The sequence below is a fragment of the Ambystoma mexicanum genome, chromosome 12 (genome assembly GCF_040938575.1).
Source record: "Ambystoma mexicanum isolate Mex_15411 chromosome 12, UKY_AmexF1_1, whole genome shotgun sequence".
Taxonomy (NCBI): domain Eukaryota; kingdom Metazoa; phylum Chordata; class Amphibia; order Caudata; family Ambystomatidae; genus Ambystoma; species Ambystoma mexicanum.
The window spans coordinates 1,093,131,741-1,093,154,784 of NC_090936.1; the positions used below are offsets into that span (position 1 = coordinate 1,093,131,741).

General features: G+C 46.4%; 1 protein-coding gene across 1 annotated transcript in view; it reads left to right on the forward strand.

Annotated features, from left to right (window-relative positions):
* Positions 1-947: 947 nt before the first annotated feature.
* LOC138514726 (uncharacterized PPE family protein PPE62-like) overlaps positions 948-23,044 on the forward strand; it is a 50,557-nt gene continuing 28,460 nt past the window's right edge. Inside the window, exon 1 of the mRNA XM_069630124.1 lies at positions 948-990. Coding sequence (XP_069486225.1) covers positions 948-990 — 43 coding nt within the window. The remainder of the gene's footprint in view (positions 991-23,044) is intronic.

Consider the following 23,044-nt stretch of genomic DNA (forward strand, 5'->3'; position numbering starts at 1 on the left):
TGTAGCCACCTGGTGATAGTGCCGCATTTTTTCCGCATCTGGAGAGTGAGAGTCGAGAGATCCTGGTAAATCGTCACCCTGGAGTTACCATGTTGAATATCCCGTAAGGTTCTCGCCCTCTCCAACACCCTTGCCTTGTCCTTGTCGTAGTGAAATCTTGCAAGCACTGAGCGTGGGCCTCTACCCCCCCTGCCAGCCCAATGGACTCTGTCAAGCAGGATAGGCTCCCCAAAGTCCGACCCCAGGACAATTCTGCTGATGTCTTGGATTTTGCTTTCAAGTCCAACCGGGGTCTCTCCCTCCGTCTCCTCAAGGCCAAAAATTCTCAAGCTGTTTCTCCTCTCCCGGTTCTCCATGTCGTCGACCTTGAGCCGGAGGTCCTCCTCGCAGCGTTGCAGTTCCTGAAATCTAGTTTCCATTTGCGCCTCGAGGATGTCCGTTGATGCTTGGTTGCACTCGACCCCTTCCACCCGATCCTCCAGTGTTGAAACCTTGGCCGTGAGGTCTGCCAATTTGGCCCCCATGTCTGTCCTCATACCCCTAATCTCTTCTAGGATCGTTTGGATGTTGCTCTGTATGGTATTCATGTCCGGTGGTTGAGAGGCTGCTGGGGCGGTCTCCATGTCGGGGGTTCCCAGGCATGTAATGGTATTGCGCAAGGGTCTCCCTCCAGTTCATGGGATATCGATCGCACCAAGCTATAGGGTTCTCCTGAGGTGTCCTCCGGGTGACGGGTGGCGGAGCGGCCTACGCGCGCTCCCGCGACGGCCTGAGCCTTCTCCGGTGGTCGGATGGGCACCTCTGCCACTAGTCTGGAGCCCCGTGGGGGCTGTGGGGAGGTAGGCCGTTGGGGCGGTGGTCAGGCGTGGAAGTGTGGGCCGTTGAGATGGTTCTGAGGCGCACCACCGCATCGCCCGGGCACAGACGAATCACTGGTGGTGGGAGCGATGGGGGGAGCGCAGGCTCCCCTGGAGCCTCGGACCGAGGCAGGTATAGTGGTAATTCCTCTGTATCTCCTATGATGGGGGCAGGTCACTGTCCAGTAATGGATGAGCTGGTCGCCGGCAGCTGTTAGAGCTTCTCAGAAGGCCTGCCCGGCGTTGGGCCCTGTGTGCTGATCACGCGGGCCGTTCCTCCTCTCTGGTGGGGTCGGATGACCCGCCGCATCCGGCGTGGGGGTTCCTCTGGAATGTCCCGAGAGGCGAGGGCCGACAGCCGTGTGGCCCAAGCCGCTGATGGGGATCTCTGCACGGCCCGCCCGAGCCGTCAACCGCACCTCAGGCCTTGGTGCACGAGTCAGAACGGGTGGGGAAATCGACTCCTCCCACCACTACGCGGCCAGGTGATGCACGGCTCCCGCCCCGGGCCTTCCCTCAGGCACAGGGGGGGTCACCGTTCACAGGTCGCTATCTGGGGAACGGGGGCATCTCCGAAGTCCGGACAAGCTTTTGGGTAGTCCACAGCGGTTCCCCTCCTCAACGATTGCTGGTAGATGGGGTTAAAAAGCACTTAAGGCATGTTTATCTGTGGGTTTCCCGGGGCCATACGGGGAGCTTGAGATTCAGGCGGCCATCTTGCCCGCGCCCCCAGGTGGCCCGATTCTCCAATTTTTGCACAAACTCTTCCATCCATAGCTGTGATCATGTCAAGGATATACCTGTTCTGTAGAGTCATTAGTCGAATTGCCCTCAGTTCTTCTCTGATCACATTAAATCCTTTTATGGTCATGTTGATGGTCTGCAGCAACTCCCTTCTGGTTATCTGCAACCATTTATTATTTGCTCCAACTTGAATTCTCGGCATGAAAATTGTTGTGAACACTGAAGAAGTCTGACTGAACAGCCTATGTCAAAAGCTTCTATGGATTTGGCAGAAAAGTAATTCTCTGGCTTCATTGGGCTCAACAGTTCCACAGATCTCCTTTTCCTCAGGTGAGCATTTGCTTTCGGGAAACTGTCAATATTCAGATAACTTTTTGGGATCAACAGTGCTGGAACATGGACATTTAGTATTGTGCATATACCTCCCCAGTTTCTCGGCAGTCTGATATATGCTTTGGAGCCACATGCCCAATAATGATCCATGATCACTGCAATACCGTGTACCATTTCTGGAGGGTCAAAGACTTGTTGTTTTTCCATTGTTTCTTGTCTTTATGTCCTGGACATAATCATCTTCATTTGGATCAGTGGCTTCAGTTGCCCATTTCAGTGAAGCATCACTTCCCATGAACTGGCCTCTGGTCGTGCACATTGCTACGTGTGATAGAGAGTGTGCTGTCTGGACATCAATTTCCACAGCTACAAAGATCTTTGACTTCCCCATGTTGTAAGGTAGGAAAGAAAACAAAGCATTCCCCCTCTGAATATCGTCGTCCAACTTCTTTCATGTGTTGGTACCATATGATATTTCCCAAGTGTGCTGTGCTGCCCAGGTAATCGTTTAGTTCATTGTCATCTCCTTGTATGCTCCTCTTTATTCTCAAGGTTTTTGTGTAGTTTGCTATCATCACATCCTTAATAGCATCCATTTAGCTTCTTCACATTGGAGCATTCTCAGGTACTTCAATCCATGGGTCAGGTCTCTTCATCTGTACTAATTGAGTAGGTGGAAGTCTGGCAATCCTTTCCTTCTCCTCTTGCATCCTTTTTCTCTTGGTTATAAATCTCCATATACTCTCCGCTATTGGCCCAGTATATGGCTGTAGTGTAGAACCTGTACGTGTCCCCTTCACTGGAACATGTGTTCTTATTGATGCTGTCTTTGTTGGTTTATTCTCCACCTCCTTTTGTCTCTTTAAAAGTTCAGCTTTTTCCATTTGTCTTTTTACTTCACTTGTAGTAGAACATCTACTAGTAGGCAGTCTATTTTTCTCTCATGCTTTGGATTGTGGTTCTGCAGTCATTGACACTAGACCTGGTGCAAGTGTACTCACTGATTGTGTGTGTGTATTTTTCATTAACTTTTTCTCATGCTTGCTCTGCTGACCCTGTCGCCGGCTTTTAAATTTGTTTGTTACCAAATGTGTGTGTGTCTCATGGCTAATCACATACATTTCAAGCTCACTCACCCCTTTGTCAGCTTGTCTAGCAACTGGAAGGACTATAAAAGGTCTGGGTACTTTTGTGGGTGTCATGCGTACATCATTAGGTGGGTGCACTGAAATCGGAACACTTTGCGCACCAATATAAAATGCAGCTCAAATTGTCAGTGACAGTAGAACAATGATAAATACAATACATAGGTACATTATGCCTTTGCAGGTTAGGCGGCAACACTTTGTTCTGAAACAATAAGTCTGTCTTTCCCCTTGAGGGACGACGATGCTGCTGTTTTGATTCCCCATCTGTATCATCTACGGAAAAGACTACGGTAATATATTCTATGCAACAATATCTTTGGATTCTGATGTCTTTGCTTGTCGGTTACAGGTACTGGAACAATGTTCCCCCTTTGTCTGGACACTGTATTGTCTTATTGTCTCTGGATACAGTTTTCTTTTCTGTAGTGCAATAAGTTTAGCAAGTCCTTCTTTTACTGTATGTGTTCAAAATACACAAGCTCCCAGTCTGTTCCTCTTATCTGTTTCACTCCGAACGACATGTTGTGCCCTTGATGGTATAAACAAGAGTGAAGTCTCTGGCAACACATTCTCGATCTGTCCCTCAGCGGAATGTTTTACAGTCTCCTTCAGAAATTCTGATGATGATTAGACAGTTCAACCTACATCACAATACATGCAGGAGCATGCTCATCTGTGTAGCGTTTGCTGGGCCTCCCATGAAAGTGAGGACGTCAACACTGGCAGGCCACCCCACAAGTTCTGGAAAGTCCTCAATTAGGTGAAAAAAGACATTGCTCGCCGATCTGCTATCTTCTGGTGACAGGGTTATTGGTCTTGTCCTTGTTGCACTGGGGGAAGATTCTGTGATTTTGGTGAGCTTCAAGAGCAACCTGGATTATGATTCCGTCCAGGAGTATGTTCTAACGTTCTGTGTTTGCAGGATCTCAGAGAAATGTCAAGACGTCAGTTCGTCTCCCAACAAGTTCTGGGCAGTCTTCAATTAAGTGAAAGAACAGTATGCTAACAAGCCTATTCGCTTCTTCTTCTGCCTGGGACATTTGTTTTTCCTCTCTGTATTCCGGAAGCAGGAGGAACTGCTCGGCGATCACGGTGAGCAACCTCCTTATTGTCTTTTCGTTTTCAGGGTCTTGAAGAAATTCAGTGATGCTAGTGAGCCTTCCCACTAGTGACGGGTATGATCTCAAGACTAGGCCAAAATAATTCAGAATGTCTTTAGTGAGGTCGCTACAGTGGGACACCATAAGTGAGTCCAAATAATGCTTCTGTTTGGAACGATTCTTGATATCGTATTTTCATCCAATTTGTGTGTGATCAAAATTTGGCATATCCTTTTCTTATCAAGGCTTCAACATGCCTCAGTCCAAAGTTCAAAGTCAACAGAATAGGTTGTGGTTTATACATGCAATTCTCTTCTTCACCCTGCAACTAGGATGCACAGAGTGTACGTATTTTTATGTCATTATCCCCTTTTTTGCTCAGAGGAAATGTCCAATTTTAAGCCACAATTTACAAAAGAGTTTCTCATCTTTGTTTTGCTGGTCATGTGTCCTTTTTCCTTGTCATGGATCTCGTCTGCACGTGCTGTGGTTCTTCCCCGTCGTCTGTAGTCTCTACGCGTTGGGGTGCAGGCAGGGGGCCTTCTCCGATGTATGGTTTGATATCACCCATAAAGAGCCAAGCTCATCTTCCTTCTAGCTTGACTGCAGAGGGAGTAACGTTCTCCACTCTGAATGGACCATTGAACCTTGGCTCGTCCCACTTCTTTCTCATGTGGTTTCTCACCAGGACCCAGGAAAGATTGGTGGTAGACATAGTCCTTGAATTGGGTCGGCAGTAGTATTGCCTTCTGTGTTCTGTGCTGCCCTGCACCCTTTTTGTCGTTGCTGCATCTGTCCTGAAATTACAGTAAGACAATAATTTTGCATTTCAGACCCTAAGATTTTTCCTGTTGGCTTGGCATCACATCTAGCTCTAGCTCGGGGTGTCAATGGAGTATGCATCCTTCTGCCTGTTGCTGTTTCATGCGGCATAAGATGATGGTTAGAACCAGGCTGGTTTCTGAGTGCGTAAAGTGCCAATGGAAGGCAGTGTAGCCATTCCTTTTTTAGAGTAAGCTTCAACTTGTCTATCCTCTTCTTTAACAAGCCGTTGAGCTTCTCATATTTCCCATTACCTTGTGGGTGATACACCGACGAGAACTTGTGCTTTATACCAAGCAGCAAGCTGATCTGCTCAAATACTGCATTAACAAAGTGAGGACCATTATCTGACCTCATGACTTCACATACTCCCCACCTGGGAAATACCTCTCTCACCAGAAATGTGGCCACACAGGTAGAGTCTGGGTGTGTGCATGGACCTGCTTCTATCCATCTAGAGAATGGACACACCACAACAATTAGGTACCTGTACCCCATTACATACTTGAATCATATCAACATAATCGACATGCAAGTGCTGAAAAGATCCATTTGGCCTTGGGATGACTCCTGTAATTACTCTTAGTGTGTGCCCAGCCGTGAACTGTTGTCAGATTATACATTTCATCATAAAAAATGCAACATGCTCCACTAAGTTCGGTATGAACCAGTCTTCAGCGACCGTTGCTGCTAGATTCTCTTTTGTCATATGTGCTGGATAATGCATTTGCTCCATTGCTATCTTCAATAGGGCTATAGGCATAACCGGTTTACCAGTGCTGTGGGTTTAAAGAAAACCCTCACGCTTCCAGAGGTTTTTCTCCTCCTGTGGTGCTTCCCCTTGGAGTTCCATTAACTGGGTTTGCCCCATGTTCCTATAACTGTCAGGTTCACTTTGTGCAACAATCATTCTCTCATGCACATCAGTTGTTTCCACATCCATTACAACTTCGTCTTTGGGGGACACGCGCTTGGTTTCTGTGTCTGCTGCTCGATTTCCATGTGAGATAAAATCTGTCCCTTTCGTGTGGGCGGCGCATTTTACGTCCGCTATGCCCACTGGGAGCTGTAGTGCCTTAATGAGCCTATCCAATAAGGCTGCGTGCTGCACTGGTGTGCCATCCGCTCGCAGGTAGCCCCTCCTTTTCCAGCCCGCTAAGCCTGCGTGCACCGTTGATGTCACATAGGCGGAGTCACTGTACACCATCACTTCTTGGTCTGCATTATTCTCAATGGCGAGTAGCAACACCAGTAATTCTGCAGCCTATGCTGAATAGTAAGCTGGTAATCGTGCACTGAGTACTCGAAATTCTGCATTTGCTGTGTGCTTCATCACAGCGGTGCCGGTATATCTTTGCCCATCATTTTGATCGATTCTCGAAGAACCGTCAACAAAGACAATTTCTCCTTCTGCCAATGCGTTTTCTTTCACTCTGGGAATCTCATCATAGAATTCTTCATAATTTGCACAGTCATGGATCGGCTCTCCTTCAATGACTGGCTCCGCTATGAACATAGCTGGGTTCACTATTTTGCATCCAACTATCTTAATCAATGAATTCGATATGATCACTTCATAAGCAGAAGCTCTCTGAGATGTCAATGTGCCCTTTGGTTTCTCTAGAAAGGCAAATAATGTGTGCTCGACAAACAACGTCATTGAGCATCCCATCACAATGGTTGTATCCTTCTCTATCGCGAATGCTGCGACAGCTAAACTTTTTTCGCAAGGGAAATTACCTCTCCTCACTGGGTCCAAATTCCCACTGTAGTATGCCAGGGGCTTGTACCCCAATGTGATTCTCTGTGTGAGTACTGCTGTCATAACACTGCCATTTGTGCATGAAAACAGGTAGAATTCCTTTGCATAGTTGGGAATCCCTAAAACTGGTGACGTGCAAATGACTTTCTTGAGTTCAATAAAGACCTCTTCCATGGTCTCAGATAATTCATTTTTTTCTTTCGTCCCCTGTGCCTTCTTCAGGGCTTGTACCAAGGGCTTAGTGTATGATCAAAGACCCATGCCCTGACATAATTGCAAAGTTGTAAAAAACTCTGCATCTGTTTTATTGTGTGGCTTGGCTGTGTTCAATATGGCCTCAGCCCTTTCAGGGGTAACCTTTTTCCCCTCATGCGAGATCAGCTGGCCTATGTACAGCACTTCTTGCTGACAATATTGTAACTTTTCTTTGTCAACTTTATATCCTTTCTCAGCCAATATGGTCAATAGCTGAACAGAATCGTGTCTGCATCTTTCCTCTGTTGTGCTGCAAATTAAGATGTCATTCACATATTGTAAGACTCACCGTACCCCAGGGGTAACCTTGTGCTTTTCAGACGCATCGGTATGAATGTAAATGACGTCCAATCTTGTGAGTCTGTGTGCAATGGAATTGAGAAAAATGCATTTTTCAAGTCAATCAACGTGAAATATTGAGCCTCAACAGGCATATTACATAGGATTGTGGCCGGTTTAGGGACTAGAGGGAACTCGGCCTCTACAATATCATTTATCGGATGTAAATCTTGAATTAGTCTCCACGACCCTCGCTTTGATTTTTGAATTGGATAAACCGTGGTGTTGCATGACGACTCTGACGACACTAAGATGCCCTGCTCCATCATAGCAGGAATTGTCTTGAAAATACCTTCATCTGCTTCCCTAGACATGGGATATTGTCGTGCTTTTGGCAAAATTGCTCCTGGATTCAATTTAATCCTTACTTCTCAGACTCCTTTCAATAAGCCTACTTCATAGGGGCCTGTGGTCCACACTGAGACAGGCACCTGAGCCATGTCGTCATCAAAATATTCGGGACGGTTCTGTGCCAGCAACATTCTCTGGGGCACCTCTCTTTTGATCATCCTCACCAAAAAAATGAGATTTATCTCAACTGTTGTTTCCTCAACATCCTTTTGTTCGTCAAACAGATCGTCATCAGTGACGTCAGTCAATCTGTACCCTTCCTCAATGGCGATTACTGTGCACCATTGTCTGCCTTCATCATCGCAACCATCGATCAGTGCCATTTTCCCTCGCACTATGGCTGTGTGTATTGCCAAGGGAAATAACTGTCCCTTTTCCTCGTCCATAGGTATTCTTGGCCTAAATAGAAACTCATCTGGGGTTCTCATGGTTCTTTCTGCAAGGCCTGGTAGCCCTGCCATTTGTTTGCGTATCCCATACGCGAATATTTCTGGTTCCAATGGGACAGCTCTCATAACTGTTTGTCCCGGGTATGCTCTAATCATTTTGCAGCCATTTAAATAATTCATTACTGGAGTCGAACATACTCTGTCCTTCTCCGTGAACGAGATTGTCATGTTTAACTTGGTCATTAAGTCTGGGCCCAATATATTTACTGGGTTCTGCCTTGAATATAGCAATGGCACCTTCATGTCACACTCTCCTATAGAGACTGGAAGTTAATTTGTAAAGGAACACGACTTGTTGCTCCTGTGAAGCCCTGTGTATTTATGGCATTGCCGGACAAAGAAAATTTGCCTTTACGTATACACAAGCGCGTTGCACCTGTGTCTACTAGAAAGGAATTTTCTCTATCCCCTATAATGATATCCACCCTTGGTTCCTCATGAGGGTTTGGTGTCACTGATAGGATAGAACCAGTAAGCTGTCCTAGTCCATATATAACCTTGTCCCATGCTGTGTGAATGGACTTCCTTCATCACCAGTGTTGGCTCTCATTCCAGAGTTCAATGCCTGTCCTGCACTTGTTGTCTGTGATAGTTGCATCAGCGACTGTTGAGACTGTCCTTGTGGAAAACCTATTAAGTTCTGAGGTTTCAAGCTTTGCTGTTCTCCTGGCGTTTGCTGTTGCACCGTGTGATTCTGTGCAACTCCATTTCCACCCTGCTGTAAAAACACAGGTGGAGTCACCATTCCTCTTCTGATTCCTTGGTCTGTTTGCACCATGCCTTGACTTCTGTATGTGCACGCTAGATGCCCTGTCATCCCACATGTCATTCATATTAGCAGTGGCTGATTAATTGCCCATTTGCCTTATCTTGATTGCCACTTTGCATGTTTTGAAAACCTCCCTGATTACCTTGGAAACCTCCCTGATTACTCTGCCATCCTCTTCCTCGAAAGCCTCTCCCTCTGGGGTAGAACCCATTAGTGCCCTGATTAACCTGCTGTTGATTATTGACATGCTGTATGTTTGATCCATCTGTGCTAGTTATCATTGCCCCATCAATGGCATATTTTGACAATTTCGCCTGCACTAACTTTGCCTCTTCAGCTTTTCGTTTAGTCTCTTTCTTGCGATTCTTTACTTGCAGAAGTCTGCAATAGTTAGCTATGGTCAATTGTATCTCAGACCATGGCTTGGCCTCGATTCCTACCAATTTCTTGAGCTGCTTCTGTACCTGATCTGGCAGCCCTGGGCATAATATGTGGTAAAACAAGGGTATGGATTTCCCCCAAGATTCCCTCATTTCCAGCACCCGTGCGTCTTGGAAATTCTGAATGTAAAGCAACGGATCTTCTGACTCTTTCATTTTGCGGGTCGTTATGGCTCCCATGTCAGACGTATCCAGGTATAGCAATCGTAATGCTTTCCATACCATGGCTCTGCAATTGTTAAATGGAGCTCCATTGTGTGCAGTGTTAACTGAAGTCACGGCAGGGTAACCTGCACGTGTCCACACGTTGTCAACTCGATCACCAAGTATGACGATTAAAAGATCCTTAATATCTTGTATGGCCATGGTGTTCCCGTCTGTCATTTTTTCCAGCTCATTTATCTATTTTCTGGCTCCCGATGTTAACATTGTAAACTTATTTTTCAGATTTTCTCAGTCTATGTGTGGCCATGGAATATACTGTGGCCTCGTTCCTTCTTTTTCGAGCAACGGGAATTGTAATACATGGCACTCTTTTTCCTCTCTCATCATTTTTCTATCCACTGCAGGGGTGATAGTCCCCCATCACCATCTACCTGGCAATGTCCTTAGTCGGCTCACATAGGGTGCTGGAGACACCTCCCTCTGACTGTAAGATGCTCCTTCGTATCGGTCTAACTGTGTGGCTGACTCTGATGTCTTAGGTGCAGACTCACTAGAATCTGACCATCTTATCCCTTTTCCTCCTGAGAAGTGTTTTTTGCATCTTATCTCTTCTACCTTTTCCTCATATTCCTCTCTTTCTGCATCTGATATTGCCTGTGCCCAAATCGTGTAACTCCTCTCATCTTCCTTGTTTCAGTTTAGTGTCAACCTATCTAGGGACAGCTCTCTATTTCTACTACATCGGGAGGCGTACTCAGTGTCATACAACTGAGTGCTCTCAAGGCGCTCGTCCTCCCCTCTCCCTTGGGGTACTTGTTCTAGCCCCATTTCATCATATATTCCATCGATCATCTCTCTGATGCTTCTGGTGTCGAACTCATCTTCGATATTAGCCCTAGACGTGCCTGGTTCTGAATCGTACCTAGGAAAGAATTCTTCTATGTCTTCCCATTATACTACTGGATCTGGTTTTTTAACCTCTCTTTCCAGATATTCAAGATTGCGTGCTCTCTGTCTTCGCTTACGTTCTATGTCATCATCAAACTCTCTGTGCTTCCTCGCTTCCTCTCTGATCCTATCTTCTTCGTGTTTATTTGCATCTCTACGTTCATTTGCCCTTCGTATTTCCTCATCCCTTTGTCTTTTTATTCTCTTCTCCCTTATCTTTTGCTCTTCTTCCTCTATTCTCCCTTGTTCCTGCCTATTCTGATCATTAGCTGCACTTGGCTTATGATCGCGTTTCCTTTCTTGCTTTTCAGGATACAGCTGTTCTCGTCTCTGTCTATCTTTTTTCCTGATCCTTTCATCTCTCAATCCTTTTTCCTTTTCTTTCTCTTTTCTTTGTGAATCGTCTGGCTCTCCCTTTTGTCTCACATCCTCAAAGCCTTTACCATTGAGCTTCAATTGAATCTGACCTCCCATCCATTCGTTCTGTGTGAATGCCATCTCATCAGTTCTGTCCTCATCTCCTTTCCATCGTTTTCCCTCTCTATTCGTATCTAGAGATGTACTTGCTTGTGCCTGATCTCCTTTTGCTTTCACGCGCCTCTCCTTGTCCCTCACGACTTTGGAGGTGATATCTCTGTCTCTGTCCTTGTCTGGGCTTTCGTCACTGCTTTGCGTAGGGGACTCATATGCCGGGTTGCTATATCCCGTGGCTGCTTTAAGTTCTCTTAATGGATATAATTCTTAGTCTTTACTAGCTTTGCTTTTTGTTTCAGATGGGGTGAGTGGCACAGAAGGCGTTTCACCCCCTCTGTGTATATGTTAAGTATCCAATCTACCGGTGGTTCCTCCATTTTATCCTCTTGGTACATCTTGCAAAGCTCTAAACCAGCTAGGCGTTTGTCTAACTTTTTCCCAGTATATGTAGCAAGGCTTCTTCTAACCGCTATATTTAAAGCGTAGGTATTTGGGTATACCCTCTCTCTGCTCAGGTATCCTCCTGGTATCCTCTGTCTAGCTCGGGTATCCTCCCGGTATCCTCTATGCTTTGCTCAGTCACCCTCGAGTCAATATTACCTTCCCCTTATATTACATGGCCACGCTATTGGCCATGTAGTTATGGTTAAGTTGCTGTTTCCATAGGAAGAGCACTTTTTGGGCGGCTCATAACTTTGCTCTCCCTGGACGAATCCTCACCAAACTTTGCAAAAAAAGTATTTGGGTCACTCTGAATGATTTTTGCAAAGTTTGGAAAAAACTTTGCTCACGCCAACAGCCCAAACCGCTGGACGGATTTACACCAAATTTGCGGCAGGAGCGGCGGCTTGGTCCCGAAAGCATGCTTTGCTTTATTTGGTGTAAATCCATCCAGTAGTTTTTTTTAAAAAATGGCAAAAATGTAAGTGAAAATAATTAGTGATATCTGTGTTCGCTTTGCGGACACACTTCCATGTTCGCTCTGCGGACAGGTCGGTGATTGGGCAAGCAGCTTGCGTGATGTCTGCGGACATCTGAAGTGCTCTCTCATTGGATGCAGTGAAAACGTGCAGTGCGTCTGGCTTCAGAGACGCCCGCCATCTTTGTTCCTTGCATGAGAGGCTTTGTATCCCGCCTGCACAGTAAGTCCCCCACACCCGCTCATGCCCGTGTCTGTCTCCTGTTCCTCCCACCCCCCCGCTCATGCCCCGTGTGTCCTTCTTGTGACCCCCACTCATGCTTCGTGTCTTCCCTTTTCCTTCAGCCCCCCGCTCACGCCATCGGCACACGGTGGTCAGCGGAGGGCCGAGGAGCGGGATCTGCCGCCTGCACACGAACGCCGTGTGTCTTTCTCCCTCCGGCCCACCCCCCGCTCATGTCCGTGTGTCTTTCTCCCTCCCGCCCACCCCCCGCTCATGTCCGTGTGTCTTTCTCCCTCCCGCCCACCCCCTCTCATGTCCGTGTGTCTTTCTCCTTCCAGCCCACCCCCCGCTCATGTCCGTGTGTCTTTCTCCCTCCGGCCCACCCCCGCTCATGCCCGTGTGTCTTTCTCCCTCCCGCCCACCCCCCGCTCATGTCTGTGTGTCTTTCTCCCTCCCGCTTATGCCCTGCTCATGCCCCGCTCATGCCCCGCTTGTCTCTCACACCCGCCCACCCCCCGCTCATGCCCCATGTGTCTCTCCCACCCCCGTGTGTCTCTCCCACCCCCGCTCATGTCCGTGTGTCTCTCCCCTCCCACCCACCCCCCGCTCATGTCCGTGTCTCTCCCCACCCGCCGCCCACCCCCCCGCTCATGTCCGTGTGTCTCTCCCCACCCGCCGCCCACCACCCGCTCATGTCCGTGTGTCTCTCCCCACCCGCCGCCCACCCCCCGCTCATGTCTGTGTGTCTTTCTCCCTCCCGCCCACCCCCGCTCATGTCTGTGTGTCTTTCTCCCTCCTGCCCACCCCCGCTCATGTCCGTGTGTCTTTCTCCCTCCCGCTCACCCCCTCTCATGTCCGTGTGTCTTTCAAACTCCCGCCCACCCCCCGCTTATGCCCCACTCGTGCCCCGCTCGTCTCATGAACCTGCCCAACCCCCGCTCATGCCCTGTGTGTCTCTCCGACCCCCGTATGTCTCTCCCACCCCCGCTCATGTCCGTGTGTCTCTCCCCACCCGCCACCCACCCCCCACTCATGTCCGTGTGTCTCTCCCCACCCACCGCCCACCCCCCGCTCATGTCCGGGTCTCTCCCCACCCGCCACCCACCCCCTGCTCATGTCCGTGTGTCTCTCCCCACCCGCCGCCCACCCCCCGCTCATGTCCCTGTGTCTCTCCCCAGTCGCCACCCACCCCCCACTCATGTCCCTGTGTCTCTCCCCACCCGCCGCCCACCCCCCGCTCATGTCTGTGTGTCTCTCCCCATCCGCCGCCCACCCCCCGCTCATGTCCGTGTGTCTCTCCCCACCCGCCGCCCACCCCCCGCTCATGTCCCGTGTGTCTCTCCCCACCCGCCGCCCACCCCCCGCTCATGTCCCGTGTGTCTCTCCCCACCCGCCGCCCACCCCCCGCTCATGTCCCGTGTGTCTCTCCCCACCCGCCACCCACCCCCCGCTCATGTCCCGTGTGTCTCTTCCCTCCCCCCCGCCCCCCGCTCATGCCCCGTGTGTCTCTCCCCTCCCCCGACCCCCCGCTCATGCCCCGTGTGTCTCTCCTCTGCCGCCGCCCACCCCCGCTCATGCCCCGTGTGTCTACCCCTCCCGCCGCCCACCCCCCGCTCATGCCCCGTGTGTCCCTCCCTCCCGCCGCCCACCCCCGCTCATGCCCCGTGTGTCTCTCCCCCTCCCGCTCATGCCCACCCCCCGCTCATGCCCCATGTGTCTCTCCCTCCCGCCGCCCAACCCCCGCTCATGCCCCGTGTGTCTACCCCTCCTGCCGCCCACCCCCCGCTCATGTCCCGTGTGTCTCTCCCTCCCGCCACCCACCCCCGCTCATGCCCCGTGTGTCTCTCCCTCCCGCCGCCCACCCCCTACTCATGCCCCGTGTGTCTACCCCTCCCGCAGCCCACCCCCCGCTCATGCCCCGTGTCTCCCTTCTTTCCCGCTCATGCCCCGTGTCTCCCTTCTTTCCACCCCCTGCTCATGCCCCGTGTCTCCCTCGTGTTACCCCCCACTCATGCCCCGTGTCTCTCTCCTAGTCTTCCTCACCCCCTGCCGATGCCCTGTTGTGTTCTCTCTATACACCCTGCCTTCCCTTTCCCTGGTGTCCATCTTGGTAAAAGATTTTCCTTCCTACACCGGGACGCCTGCCTGCGGTGTCCTGGTTTGGGAAGAAAAATCTTTTTTTTACCACCCCGGGTCCCCACTTTGAGAACCTAGGATGCTAGTGGTCTTCTTCCATTGAAAAGGACGTTATGGTTACGTTGCACTAATAAAAAACTATGAAATTCAGCAAAAATAAATGTGTTAAAGTGACTTTATGGTTAAGTTGCACTAATAAAAACCTATGAAATTCAGTAAAAATACTGTGTTAAAGGGACGTTATGGTTAAGTTGTGCTACTTAAAACCTATGAAATTCAGTAAAAAAACTTTGTTAAAGGGACATTATGGTTAAGTTGCGCTACTAAAAACCTATGAAATTCAGTAAAAAAACTTTGTTAAAGGGACATTATGGTTAAGTTTCGCTACTAGAAACCTATGAAATTCAGTAAAAAAACTTTGTTAAAGGGACGTTATGGTTCAAAGTAAAACCGAAAAACCCCTGAAATTCGGCAGTTATGGTAAGATAAGCAACCATAACTCGCGCCACCGTGCACTCCTAACACTAACACCCAGGACATCAAAGATGACATCACAAATGTCGTTGATGACATCACTGATGACATCACATGTCTGGCTCCACCTTTTTTTCCTTTACTGACATATCTAGGCCACATGGTTTTGCTCAGTAACAGTCAAGGGGCCTCATTGTGACCCTGGCGCTAAGGGATTACCGGTACCAGTAAGGGTACCGGTACCGGTAATCCCTTAGCGCCTGATTACAAGGTCCCTTTGCGGGTTCCCACCTTAACGGCTGGTTTTACCAGCCATTAAGGATTGGACCCGCAAAGGGACCTTGGTGCTAATTACGGTACCTTCACAGTACGCAAAACTCTAATAAGAAAGCAGTTATCATTTCAGTATTCAACATGGCAAGATTATGAATATTGCACCTTCATCATGTGCTGCACACACTGCCTATGTTTGTCCATGAGTAGCTTAGTATACTGGATAGAACTTCATAATAGAATGCTATTTATATCAATGCATTGCTTAATGCACTAATTAGCTCATGATATTTATCCCAATGGTCCTTGACAGTTTTTGGTCAGCATTATAAGAATCCCTTGTACAGAGTTTTCATGAAAAGTAAATGCACATGTGATGTCATCAGTGATGTCATCAATGACATTTGTGATGTCATCTTTGATGTCCTGGGTGTTAGTGTTAGCAGTGCACGGTGGCGCGAATTATGGTTGCTTATCTTACCATAACTGCCGAATTTCAGGGGTTTTTCGGTTTTACTTTGAACCATAACGTCCCTTTAACAAAGTTTTTTTTACTGAATATATATATATATATTCTACTCTACTTCTGACTTTATTTTTTGTCCCACCTCCCTCCGTTACCTTCCCTTACTTGTTCTAAGGCATGCAACTTTTTGCCAAAGCATTTAGTCTTTTTCACTCACCGTTCGCATGTTTTTCCTCTCTGGATCCTCTGGATCACCGCCTTTGTCATCGCCTCTCCTGCTTTTCTTCCGGAAGGCTGCTCGTAGAAGTGGGAAGGGATTTGTGGGTGAAAACACAGGTTCCTTCAGACCTCAACTGCAGATTTTATAATTTACTCTAGCCACTATTTACGGGGAGCTTCTCGATCTACCTAGCCGAATGCAAAGGACTTGTGATATTGCCAAGGACCTAGAGTTATTTATGTCGACGGTCAATGTGTGTGTTCTATAATCGATCGTCGATAAAACATCCTCTGCTACCAAATGTGCACTAGGACCCAAACCGGCCCATAAAGCTGGGGGTTACCCAATATCACTTTAAGATGGGTAGCAGCACCCGTGAGATGGGTGGGTATGCAGATTAATACTCTTGCATCGAATCAATAATGACAACTCAATAGTTTGGCAAAGGGAGTCCGTTTAATTGACAAGTCCAAATAATGGGGAGTTCATGAACATCAGCAATTGCTCGATCTTCCTTCTCGCTTCACAACTCAAATGAACTTAATAAAAAACACATCTTTTATACTGAAAACCTGTCATCACTTACGTGTAATGCTTAAAATGTTGCATGAAATTCTATTGGTTATAGGAAAGTAACTTTAATATAGGTACTATATCTGTATATGGTAACGAAGTGAGGGGATTGGATAAACAGTGTCAGGTGGGGCATCTGAGCCCTTCCTTCAAAATGGCTGCCATAGACGTCACTAAAGTACAACCTCTCATTGGCTCTATTAACTATAGGACCCTAGATTACTTGGTTCACTATGATTGGGTTGGCATCAACTCCACTCATACTTTTCCACCAGCCTAGCAGCGTGCAGAATAGCCGGCCAGGTGCAGGGAGCTTGTCCGCTCCCCCAGTCTCCCTCCAATTATTGCAACAATCATTCATCACTTCAGTGGTCATGTGTCAATTATTTCTTTGTATCTTGGCCTTGAGACTGCTCTTGGTCTGGAAAAGTGAAGGCGCCTGGGCATGGCACAATTCCATGCATAGGTGTGAAAGTTTCATCCCTTCTTCTGGCTCGTTCACGTGATTCCGACACCGTGAAAGTCGTCTTACTTTCCATGTAATTTGTGCATTTGATTTAATTTTGTCTGCCATCTGCCTCCTGTAGTTTATCTTGACCTTTCAGAATAGGATACTCTGTTCTTCTCTTCATTAAATGTATCTACTATTGGCCTACTTCAGCTGGTACGACCTTGGCTTCTTGGCATGACTTGTCTTCATCTGACTTTCTGTCTGTCCTTAATTCTCGATTTTCCTGCTGCGAAGCTCTCCTTGTGAGACCTTAAGTAACCTTTGGCCAATTCTGCTCTTGTGCATAGTGGAAGTATACTTATATACAGTTTTTTTCTTGAGGTAGATATGTATAGGTGGTGCTTGCCGCACTCTATTTTACTATTAAGCTATAGCAAGCCTCACAATTTTCTAAGCTTCTTGCGGTTCCTTGCATATGTACACATGTAAGCTGGCTGAATATCTGCATCACGCTCATGGCATAAGCATCTAACATTTGACATTGTTATTTCGCTTTAAACACAGGATGTCACTTATCCATGGTGTTTCGTCTCTTTTCATCATTCATACGTCGTCATATCTTTTTTATGTGAGTCAGTCCGGGTTCTTGTGACGTCACCATTTGTCTTCTTTTAGGACTTTCTTGGCTTCTTCTGTTATTGCATTTTAACCATCTTCATTCTGTCACACTTGTCGATATGGTTTTCTCAATGGGTCCCTTACTGTCCAAGGTTTCTTAGGTGCAGGTACTTCAATAGGTGCTGTCAGTCTGACAGGTACTGGGCAGAGCCCCGCTGCTGCTCTCTTCTGGTTTATTTGCTCATCATACGTCACATATTTCGTCGTGAACGTTCCTGGCACCTCAAAATGGGCGGTGGGGGTGTGAATCGTGTTTGGGACCTCCTCTACACATTCTTTACATGAAGTTGGGATGATTTAAATGTGCTAGAGCAACCTTCATGAGGATACTACTGTCGCAGTTGGATATTTGAACCTTTAGGTGGCAGTGTCTTGAATTTGATAACCTTTTTATGAAATGTTTGTACTGTGAAAAATGAATCTTGTTTTATTTGTAGTGTAAAGGTCAAATCTGACCAAGACACTTAATAAATAATTTTTAAAATACAAGAATTTGATAGCCAGTAAACCCTCTGCTAACAATGCTTCTATAAACACAACATCATTTACATTCCACTGCGAGTTATTCACATCCGGGTAACGTTTAGCCGACATTGAAGAGGAAGTACCAGGTGTCATCTGGACTCCAGCCACCCCCTTCGAAATGCCAGGAACGTTCACGCCAAAATATGGGACGTATGGAGAACAAATAAATCAGCAGAGAGCCGCAGTTGGGCTCTGCACAGTGCCTATCAGAATAACAGCACTTGTTTAAGTACCAACACCTAAGCAAACCTGGACAGTAAGGTACCCAATGATAAATCCTATCCACAGACACGACACAAGGACATTTGTCAGAATGGAATACCGGAAGAAGCCAAAAAGATACTAAAAGAAGATGACTGGTGACGTCATGAGAAATCGGACTGATGCACATATAGAGTATATAATGACCTAAGAATGCTGATAAAGAGATTAAATACCATGGATACGTGACATCTTGGGCCTAAAATGAAACAGCTGATTTCAAGATGAAGACACTTATGCCATATGCACAATGAAGACATTAAGCCAGTTTAAACGTGTACATACGCAGGAAACCGCAAGAAGCAAAGAAATTGTGAAGCTTGCTTATGCTTAGTAGTAAAATAGATTGTGGCAAGCGCCAACTATACATATCTTCCTCAAAAGCACTACATAGATGAGGGAAAATCTGCTACGCACATGAGCAGAAACGAATCGAGGTTACTAAAGGTCATAAGAGGAGAGGGCCTCAACAAACGAATCAAGAATTAAAGACGGAAAGAAACCCTGCTGAAGGTAATAGGCTAGCAATGCCTACAGTTAAAGAGAAAAATAACAAGAGTCTCCTGTTCAGTAAGGTCGAGATAAGCCGCAGATGGTAAACGATGGGCAGAAGTAAATGAAATACACAAAATTGCATGACGAAGAGGCCGATATGGCGGTGTCCTAGTCATGTGGCAAGGCAGGCTGAAAGGGATAAGACTTTCACACCTACGCATGGAGCCTTGCAGTACCCATACTCCTTAACTTTCTCAGACCAAGAAGCAGGCTCAAGGCCAAACTACAAGGCAGTAATTGACACACAGCCACCAAGGTGATAAATTGGAGGGAAGCTGGGGTAATTACTTACTCCCTGCACCTGGCTAATTATTCAGCATGCTGCTAGCGCAAGTGGAAAAGTATGTGTGGGTTCAATGCCAACCCAATGATAGTGGACCATGTAATGTAGGGTCCTATAGAGAGTAGAGCCAATGGGACGTCGTACTTTTTGTGACGTTTACAGTGGCCAGTTTGAAGGAAGGGCCTAGTTGCCCCACCTGATATTATCCAATCCCCTCTCCCCATTACCATATACAGATATAGTACCTATGTTAAAGTTACCTTCCTATAACCAATCAAGTTGCATGTTAGGTTTTTAAGATTACACGTCAATGATGATGGGTTTTTGGTATAAATCTTGTTGTTTTTCTGAAATTAATTGGAGTTTAAGCGTGAAGGAATATCGAGTGGTTGCTGATGTTCATTGAACTCCCCGTTTTTTGTACTTTTCATTAAACGGACTCCCTTCGCCAAACTATTGAGTTGTCATTATTATTTGGTGCAAGAGTACAAATCTGCATCCTCATCTATCTCGAGGGTGCTGCTGCTCATCTTAAAGGGCTGTTTGGAGACCCTCAGTCTTATGGGCCGGCTGGGGTCCATCCATTTCAACATTATGTCTGATCTCATAATGCCCAGGCAACCCTTTTTGTGCCAGAGCCAATGTATACATTTATTATTAATGTATGTGTATGCTCCGTTGTTCCTTGGGAATGTTTTAGAGACTCCCGTCATGAAGACTGATCACTTTTGTGTATATGAATTAAGCAATGGAGGATCGCTATTCCCGTTATTAAAATTAGGTTTGTGTTTTGCTAGTTTGGTAGTGAATCCAAGAAAGGATTCAACAAGATGATGCAGATAAGTTGTATGTTTGTTCTTGTAATTTTGTTTCACTATGCTTGTTCCACAGAGACCCACGTGATCCTGAGTCTCATCAGGAGGGGCCTTTGTAATGGGTGGACAAAGGCAATGAGTAATCTTAGGGCCACATTTCACTTAACTGATTGAATGCCTGGCTTCTGTTTAGATGAGGAAACAATGGAGCTTTAAAAGTTGTTTCTACAGTGAATCTTAAATTACAGTAAGAATAAAGAAAAGTTCACCCATTTCCCCGCTTGCCCTTCGCAATGCAGTATCAGGCAAACTTTTCAATAATCCTAAGACATTATTGACTTGAGTTTTCAGAAAAAACATATTATCCCTATCGGCTATGAATTGTGGAAAATATTACAGGGCCTGTGGTAGCAGACCTGTAATTATGGTTAAGTTGCTCAACACATAGGAAGAGCACTTTTTGGGTGGCTTATAACTTTGCCCACCCTGGACGAATCCGAATGAAACTAAATAAAGTATATGGCCCTGTCAGATTGATTCTGCAAAGTTTTGTGAGGTTTCGTGCAGGGGGTGCACAGTTATAGTGGGATTCCCAAAATGTTTGTTTTTCCCCAAAAATGCAATGGGAAAAAAATTTACTCACCCCTACAGCCCAAACCGATGGACAGATTTTCGTCAAATTTGCAACAAGCTCAGCAGCTTGCTCCCGATAGCGTGTGTTTGTAGATTCGATGTAAATCCGTTGAGTAGTTTTATTTAAAATGATGAAAAATGTGCATGAATAAATGTGTGATATCTGGGTTCGGTCCGTGGACTCACTTCCCTGTTCGGTCTGCAGACAGACCTCCGATTGGCCCACAGGAAGGAGTTCGGTCTGCAGACATCGGACACACCCGCTGATTGGATGCCAAAAAGCGTGCAGTGTGTCAGATTTTTGGAAATGCCCATCATGTTGGATCTATGGACAGCCGCTGGTGTTTAATATGGTGTTTAACCATATTGAAAAACACAGCATTGCACTTGTCAAACTAATTAAATAATCTCTGGGGAGGTGAAGGGGCATGAGGATGGGATGGGATATCGCCATAAAAAAACAAAAAAACGGCGTGTTTCTTCTCTCCGGGGCAGTCTTGTGATGTTCGTGACCATCAGAGATGTTCGGAGACATCTATGCTTATTTGTGCATTACAGGTTGGTGAAAATCAGTTCTTGAATGTCTTATAACTTTGGCGCCTCTCAATGAAACTGCATGACATTTTGGAATTTCATTCTAGACCTGACTCTGAATGGTTCTGCAAAGTGTGGTTTTTTGTCAAGAGGGAACAACATTAGAGGGGGGTCTCAACATCTTTAGATGACTTATAACTTTGTTGCCGTTTGATGAAGGTGAACAAAGGTTTTCAGAAAAATTATAGACCCAACCTTGAATGTTTGTCCAAAGTGTGAATGGATTTGTCAAATGGGGGCTAAGTGATTTCACTATTGTATGTACGTACATTTTGACACTTTTGAAAAAATAAAACATGGGCGGATTTGCAGCAAAATCGTGTAAGGAGCCTTGGCAAGGACCTGAAATCATGGTTTTACAAATGTGCCAGTGTTTTATTTTTTGAAAAGTGTCACATGATAGGTACAGAAAATAGTGATATACCTTTGGTGACTGAGGTACAGCCTGTGGCCACAGGCAGTGGTCAGATTGTCTGGGGCATGGCTTAGGGCCATGACCCGGACATTCTGGCTACTGGCCATGACCACGAGGAACCAGCAATGGGGTGAAAGTGGGCATGGTCACCAGGGATCGGCTGTGTGGTCACGTTTTTCGAAATTGGGATAGGTTTGAAGGGAGAAAAGAAATCTGCTTGTCGGTACAGGTTGAAGTGCTGGATGGGATTGGAGAAATGTGTACTGTAATTTTCTTTTTGGGGCATGCGCCATTGCCAAAGTGGTAAGTTTGAATAGGAAAAAATATTCTGCTTACGGTTACAGCCTGAAGTGGTGGACTAGATTACAACAAACCTACGCGACGAGCATTAGCAAGGACCTGAAAGCATGTTTTTGGAAATATGTCTTGTGTTTTATTTTTCAACGGTGTAAGAATGTAAGTAGAAAAACGAGTAGTATACATTTGGTTTGTGGGTGGTGGGCCTGGCCTTTGGCAAAAGCAAATATGTACTCTGATTTGTTTATTGGGAATGCCCCATGGATTTGGCGACAGGCCATGACTGCAAGCCATGAGCACTGGCCATTGGTCAAATTATTATGGTATAGTGGACACTGAACAACGCTGCAGGTTAGGTGCAGTGAATAATAAGGGTGGTTTGGTTTGGATGGGGTCATGGAGGAGCCTTATGCCAGAGACAATTGAAGAATGATTTCTATCCCCAGCATGCGCTGCTGATAACAACAGACAAAAGCATGTGTTGCGAAAAATATGTTTCTTATAGTCGGTTTATAGTTCTTTCATATGTATGAAAAAGAGGAATTATTAAAAACTTATATACAGTGATATAACACCATGAAACATCCTGACTTATAAAAACCTATTAAATTGACAGAAAATGCTTTGTTAAAGGGATGCTTACGGTTAAGATGCATCCCACCCTTGGGACTCCTCTGCTCCAGTAGTTAGCCAGTGGCGTCCCACCTTGGCATCCCTTGGCATTTGCCTCCTGGGTTCCCATGAGCACTTGCCCATTCATACTGCCCCTTCTATTTATGCACTTCTCTCACTGCACAATGCATATGTGCATTTATAGGAGCATTGTGGAAAATTTTTTGCATAAGGGAAATGCAGATGCAAAAGATTTGTAAAAAATTGTTAATTGGCAGTTGGCGTGTGGAAGCTTATTATGGTCATAGGGTTATATGCACAGTTTTCTGAAGTGATTGGTGGATGGATGCGTGACTGTTTGAAAGCAGGCATTGAGGGAGTGTTACAAGTATAACATTTACAAGGGTAGAAGAACTGCCCTGACGCAGATGGTGTGCACGTGCGATCCGCGTCTTTTAATGATAAATGGCCTGGAAAGGGGACTGTGGAGACTGGAGATAGTTATAAAGGTTCATCGATTATTGTCCTTATTTTATGCCAGGAAAAGTATTTGTTTCTGTCCTATTATATTTTTCTCTAATATACAATTGTCCATTAGTACGCTGGGTGGGGGACCAGCTAATCAGGTGGCTAGGAATTCGGGCTTGAACTGCCGATACAAGCCCATGTTCCAAGCTGCCTGATA